This window comes from Oncorhynchus mykiss, chromosome 27, assembly GCF_013265735.2.
Source record: "Oncorhynchus mykiss isolate Arlee chromosome 27, USDA_OmykA_1.1, whole genome shotgun sequence".
In the NCBI taxonomy this organism is placed as follows: Eukaryota; Metazoa; Chordata; class Actinopteri; order Salmoniformes; family Salmonidae; genus Oncorhynchus; species Oncorhynchus mykiss.
In genome coordinates, this window is record NC_048591.1 from 24,936,792 (window position 1) to 24,943,973 (window position 7,182).

The window sequence follows — 7,182 nt, forward strand, 5'->3', positions numbered from 1 at the left end:
GTAAACATTTTGAGCTGATAATTTAAAAACGAAAGCTCTCACCAAGGCTACTTTTTTCAATATTAACTGTTAATTGTGTGTTACTGATCAGCATATTGTAACATTCAGTAAATACAAACGTAACAGGAAGCTAATGGGGGCCAAGCTCGTGTACTAAACTAATGACATGTTATTTGATGGCATGTCTTTTTTTTGCTGGAGCGCAAGAGCATATGTCGTAAAACAAGATGGTTATTGCAACTCCAGCTAAGGAATTACGTCAGTTTTGCTTTACGGCCGTACCACGGACCTCCTGTTTAAAAATCGCAGCATTGTAATTTGTTTACAAATTTGCATCCCGATAAAGTGCATTAGGTATAATTAAAACGAGATGGGAGTAGCGGATGAAACAGACAGGACTCTCTTTGTTGGAAATTTGGATCCAAAAGTGACGGAGGAACTTTTATTCGAGCTATTTTTACAGGTGCAGTAGCTTTCTACCGTTAGCTAGCCAAATTATTTGCGATACTTTCTCAGTATTCAACAAACGATTATGGCAAGGAAGCTTCTGGCCCGTAATTATCTAGCCATCCAGATCAATATAGTTCCTTCATCCTTAGCTAACTAGGTACTCGTTTGCAGCAAAGACGTTAGCTAGGTATCTATATTAACGAACACATATCTAGCGCTGATCTATCGAACGACGACTAAGGGTTGCTTTTCAATTTGACTGTTGTGTTCTCCATCGTCTGTTCTGTGTTTTCTCTTTGATGCAGGCAGGACCTCTGTTCAAAGTGAAAATCCCAAAAGACAATGATGGAAAACAGAAAGCGTTTGGATTTGTCTGTTTCAAACATGAGGTGTCCGTACCCTATGGCATGAACCTGCTCAATGGGGAAACTCTATTCGGAAGGACTCTCAAAGTACAGTTCAGAGCAGGTAAACTAATGTAAACCCCTTACAAGTCATGTGAATTGCCTAGCTAATGGATAATTTGGGTCTTCCTGCAACTGAACTGTCATTCTTTCGATACATATTTACAGGAAGCAGTCACATTAACAGTCCAGGGCACTCTCAGAATCAAAGCCCTGTGAATACTCCCAATCCACATGGGGCTGCGGGCAGGTATGTTGTAACATAATGCACATTCCTACAAAACAATGTTCGTATGCATATGTAGGGGATGTTTTTGGGCATCAATAGCTTCTCTATTCCTCTGTAGTTGATATGGAATGCCATGTTTCTTGTGCAGGTTTGACAAGGGCCCAGACCAGATGGGCTCCCCATCATTTTCACCCTCTCAGCACATCCAGAGGTCCTTCTCCTCTCCTGATAGTCTGCAGAGACAGGCCATGGTGAGCTTACCGCCATCCACACTGACCATTACGCTTGTCAAGCCATTCAATTACACATTGTCCTCATCTCCAGTAGAGTGACACTTATGTCACATTGTTGTGTGAACCTGCAAGTAAGCATTTCATTGTACTGTGTACCATGTGTATCCTGTGCATAAGGCAAACTTGACTACATAACTATGTGGACTGTGTCATGAACATTTAACCAGTCTACATGGATCAGTAAAAGTGATGCTCTTTGGTCCCTTTCAACAGATGAACAACATGTGGCAGCTCCAGATGCAGCAGCTCCACGGGGTGAATGGATGCTTCACAGCTGGTCTTCTGGGGCAGCCACCACCACAACAGCTACAGCCACAGAGTGGTGGGGGTGGTGGGTCCTGGCAACTGGACAGCTCCTCACAGCGAGGCAACAGGCAGGGGTACCAGCAAGACAGCAGCAGCCACTACGGCAGGGACCAGCGGTACCCAGGAGACTCTGATGACACCGGCTCCAACCGCCACCACCGCAGCCAGCGAGATGACCAGCGAGGTGAACACTATAACCATGACGACAGGAGTGGGAGCAGCGGAGGCAACCGTAGCAGAGATGACAGGTGGAGGGACGGCTCCAGAGATGGCCGGTGGAGACGATACTGAAGCACTATTGGAATTTAAGAACAGAATTGTGAATATTTTTCACTTTTTTTAAAGGACATTTGAGTATTTTACAGATTTGTCACATACTCAGTGTAAATCCTAATCAAAACAGAATTATGAATTTATATTGAGAGAAACATTGTCATGCTCGAAATGCATTTTTATTTTTTACAATTGGTTAGTCATATGTTTAGGATGATATTGAAAATATTTAAATGCACTGGACTGTGTCCAAGTAAACAAAATATTGATTGGTTATTTTAAATTTACTTGTGAGGTTTTCCACAATTGTTTTATTGTGATGATTTAAAAAAACATTTAATTAGAGATGAAATAGATTTTTATACCGTCCCCTGGGGAATTGTTAAATCATTCTACCCTAGTAGTTATAGCTTTTTGAAGGCAAGGTTTGTTTGAAAAGATTTGCTGTGTTTGTCAAGTATTGGTATTGTTGTGAACAATTCCTTTTATACAAGGTATGGTGCTCAACTGTTTTTAGTGGGAAATTGCTCAGGTATTCGGTAAAAAAAAAAAGTTTGGGAATTATTTTGGCATGTTTCAGCTGTGTAATCGAATTCAACCAGCAACACTTACATGCTGACCAGACCGAACACATCGCGTGCATCGCAAAATAAATTTTGAAATGGTGTTATTCAATTATTGCACCCACACTGCTCGTGCGTGCCAACGAGCGTCTGCGATGCCAAGGGCTAAAATAGAACTCCTTTCTATTTCTGACACAGATCGCGCTGAAAGTCCTGCCTCTCCCATCTCCTCATTGGTTTATAGAAGCAGGTACCCATGTGCCATCTCCACATTGGTTATATCCACGTGGGTGATTGAAAGACAAACTGTTTTGCCGGTCGTCATGGTAATACTATGACAGTTTAGATGCCAATCACCGTATAAATTCAAAGATGAAAAAGCCTGGAAGGAGGAGAGATGACTAGAAACGATTCGGTTGGCTGTTTTATGTGTGGATTAATTGTAAGATTGTAGCATTTCAGGTAAAATAACAACTCAATGTTTATATCCCAGGACAAATTAGCTAGCAAGTGCAAGCTAACTAGCTAAATTGCCATGCATGTTTAATGGTTTTCGCCCTGTCCCCAAATTAATGTAAGAGTTCAGAGTTTGTTTTGATATTTTAACCTGCGTGTTGTGATCGTGTTTGGTGTAGGGGAACAAAATACATTTATGCACGATGGCGCACAAGCTCAGCCGGTTTGGGTTCCGTGTTACTCAGTAGGCTGAAAATTGACTGTTTTTTAGATTGTTACGTTAAATGGAAAATTGATTTTACATTAGTATTTTTATTAATTTGAGAATAGTATTGTAAGATACCCAACAGATTCCATGTACATGTGAAACTAGATCTTTTCATGAAATATTATCATAAACATTTGTCCACACACCTTTTGTGGCCTTCTATTTACAGGAAAAGCATTACAATGAAAATATCAATGAAATGTTGACACAAATGGTACTTTTTCCATCCAAACGCAGTCCTACAGAAGTTAACTATTGTATGTTAATGCTATTACATGCAGTTATGCCCAAACTCATGCCTTGCTTGTCTGCTCTCTCTAAAAATGGACCATGTGTATGTAACCAATATGCTTGTGCAGTGGGTTAGAAGGTAATCTGCAGGTGGCGCCACACACACCTCTTTATTGAATCAATTAGGATGACAAAGATAACCAAGCCAACTGATGATCTGTAGCCTACTCTGTCTTTAGAATGCTCATTCAAATGACTGCTTGAGTTCTACATAGTCAAGTTACACAAGGTAAATAATTGGATCAATATGTATATTCTCTTTACATTCAGTGCAACTTAGCTATTGTCAAGATGGTGGAACGATCATCTTGTTGACATAGTCTAGAAGTGCCACTTTTTCATCACTTGAGCATCCACATTCGGTATTATTTGTGACTTATACAAACTTGGAATCATAGGCTATAGCTCTAAAGCCTGGTTACCTTTGGATATGATTTAAAACTATTGTTCAGCCATGGAATTTGTTCCACGTTGGTCATTGTTTCAGCCCAGGATTGGGATCTCTTGTTACAATTAGTGGCCCTACTGTATGTGATGCCCCTGTGTCGCCTGTACCAAGGGTTGCTTCCAACAAAGTGCCTGCCGAAATCCCTTAAAGTCCACGTTGAGGTCATAATGTACCCTTCCGAAAGTGCTTAGGCCTTTAACAACGGCTCCCGTTGTGTATCAACATGTACATCCCCCAATAAAGCTCTGGATCCAAAAGTGGAGGTGCATTTGCACCTACTACACTAAACCCTTTGTCTTGCTTGTAATCTGGCAAATGTCAGATTCCGCCCTGATGATTGGAGGTGGCTCTAATGAAGAGGATCCTCAGTACCCTGTCACAGGCAGTACCAGGAAGGCTGTAATTACCCCTGCTGGCTGGGGCCTAAATGTTTTAATTGATTGATCTGCTTGGCGTCTCTAGCCCTAGAGTGGCCGGATTAGGTGGCCGCTCCTGTGTGGATTTATATAGACCGAGGCATCATGCCCATAGGGGGCAGGGGTACGTACCGCCTCAGATTTGTCCTGTTTTAAAAATAATACCGTTGTTGCTCTGTAATACTACTAACCACCTAGCAATGTTATTAAGTTGGCTTTAGCCAGCCCAGATAGGTTCCCAATCTCCTAACCTCATAACTAGCTACCAATAATCAGTATCAGGCTATCAAGTTAGAGTAGCTGAATTGTCTAACTATCTTAGCTGGCATGCCTACTGGCAAGGTTAGTAGACTTTAGAAGAGCAAGACACTGCTAAATGTACTGAAAAGACTCACATTCCTTTCAATCGTTTCACAGATTTTAGCAGAGATGCAGAGAAGCATGTTTAGTTTCTTTAAAAAAAGATCCACCAGTCAAGAGTATACAGACAGATCAAGAGGTATGCTTAGATATGCAGAAAAATAAACACATTTTTACATAAAATAATACATAATGATTATGGCTCTAGATTTCAGCAAAAAGCTGTTTAATTTGTTTGAAAATTATCCAATTTATGGATGGGGCTGGACATACTAAACAAAAATATAGATGCAACATGCAAAAACGTCACCGATTTTTACTGAGTTACAGTTCATATAAGGAAATCTGTGAATTTAAATAAATAAATTAGACCCTAATCTATAGAGTTCACATGACTGGGCAGGGGTGCAGACATGGGTGGGCCTGGGAGGGCATAGCCCCACCCACTTGGGAGTCAAGCACAGCCAATTAGAATAAGTGTCTGCTTTATTGCAGACAGAAATACTCTTCAGTTTCATCAGCTGTCCGGGTCGCTGGTCTCAGACGATCCCACAGGTGATCTGGATGTGGATGTCCTGGACTGGCATGGTTACACGTGGTCTGCGGTTGTGAGGCCGGTTGGACATACTGCCAAATTCTCTAAAACGAAGCTGGAGGTAGAGAAATTTACATTAAATTCTCTGGCAATAGCTCTGGTGGACATTCCTGTAGTCAGTACGCCAATTGCACACTCCCTCAAAACTTGAGACATCTGTGGTATTGTGTTGTGTGACAAAACTGCACATTTTAGAGTGGACTTTTATTGTCCCCAGGACAAGGTGCACCTATGTAACGATCATGCGGTTTAATCATCTTGTTGATATGCCACACCTGTCAAGTGGATTAATTATCTTGGCAAAGGAGAAATACTCACTAACAGGGATGTAAACAAATTTCTGCACAACATTTGAGAGAAATACCTGTTTTTGTGCATATGGAACATTTCTTGGATCTTTTATTTCAGCTCATTAAGCATGTGACCAACACTTTACATCTTGCATTTATATTTTTGTGCCTCCTTAGATTTTTGGGGTGCATGACGCCCAAGTATATAGAAGCACTTTCATGAAATTATCAACCAATCCCCCCCTTCCCCATTCCCTTCCTTCCCTCCCTGAAGCCCGGGAGCCTGCGTCCATCACCCTGGATCCATGCACTCAGGTTGCAGGGTTCATTGGTGCCAAAGTATCCAAACCCCCTTTGTCCCCCCACTCCAGCCTCTCACATTTGTTCTCATCTTCTCCCTTTGATCAATCTATCAAACCCAAAAGAGCCCAAGCTTTCACATGCAGAGCTCCATGTTTCCTCACCATAATCCTTCACACTTTGAACATGGCGGCTGTAATCTACATAGGCTCTGCAGTAAGTTATATTTACCTCTATGGCTTTGGAAAAATGTAATTATTTCTGTTCAGGCCACGATTTCAAAGTGTAAACTTGACACTATCCTCTTTGAGGTTACTGCTGCTGTGGTCTATCCTCTCATTAAACAGACAGAATAAAATGAGCCATCTGAAATGAACATCATGCCCTTTGAACTGCACATTGAGTACAGTAAATTGTTATCTGAGCCGTTTCAGGGAAGCAATCGGGTGATCTACTAGCCTACATTTTCATTATAGCCTATCTGTAACTTCGAATTAAATATGCTGTATTAAAATCTCAGTTTTATGATACTTCTACGGGACTTTTTCAGAATTCCTTTTAAAGGTTCCACTGAGAGCAAACGTGGAGCGCCATTGACGTTTCCTTGTCCAACCTAAACGAAGTCCCTGAAAGCATATTGGAAAACATAAGGAAAATATGCAGCCTGACACACTTGTCAACTGGTGTGTGAGTGATTACTCATTTCCCTTGTATCTGTAGCTAGTCATTAAAAATAGGTTATAATGGACTTTTGGGCGTGGATATTAATTAGGATAATAGGTTGTATTAATTTACATTTTGGCATCGGTTGGAGTATTGTTCCCAGTCACAGGTATAACTATTTCTGACAAAAGCCTAAACGGTTGCAGGGTCATATAAGACACACCATTAAAATGCAATGTTTTTCTCTAGGCCTACTGATTTATCAGTGCTTTTGCCTATTTTGTATAATTACTTTGGATGGCCCTGCAGTTGATGAACATATAGACTACAACAGTTTATTTTCTGGTGAAAACAATTAAATAATCGTGTATTATTTAACTTTAATTTTCAAGAGCTAAAAGTTTAAATGTGAAAGACAGTGGGCCTATTGTCTTGACAGTTACCCACAGACACAAACGAAACAGTAATTGCCTGGTCCTTTCCGCACGTCATTGCAGAATAGAGAAGGTATTCGCTTTTAGGCAGTTATTATCTTATAGCCCGTAGGTATTTGACAACCCTTGGTAGAAATAAAGCC

At 40.9% G+C, this 7,182-nt stretch overlaps 1 protein-coding gene across 1 annotated transcript; it reads left to right on the top strand.

The window, feature by feature from the left end:
- The first annotated feature begins 251 nt into the window (after window positions 1-251).
- rbm7 (RNA binding motif protein 7) lies at window positions 252-3,534 on the top strand. The gene is made up of 5 exons (XM_021588212.2): window positions 252-463; window positions 756-918; window positions 1,023-1,104; window positions 1,232-1,334; window positions 1,590-3,534. The coding sequence occupies exons 1-5, from the start codon at window positions 371-373 to the stop codon at window positions 1,971-1,973; spliced, it is 825 nt and encodes a 274-aa protein (XP_021443887.2). The 5' UTR covers window positions 252-370; the 3' UTR covers window positions 1,974-3,534.
- Window positions 3,535-7,182: the final 3,648 nt, after the last annotated feature.

Coding starts and splice junctions, on each gene's coding strand:
- rbm7 (XM_021588212.2), top strand. CDS start 371: ATGGGAGTAGCGGATGAAACAGACAGGACTCTCTTTGTTGGAAATTTG. Junction 919..1,022: donor CAAAGTACAGTTCAGAGCAG/GTAAACTAATGT, acceptor ACATATTTACAG/GAAGCAGTCACATTAACAGT. Junction 1,105..1,231: donor CCACATGGGGCTGCGGGCAG/GTATGTTGTAAC, acceptor TTTCTTGTGCAG/GTTTGACAAGGGCCCAGACC.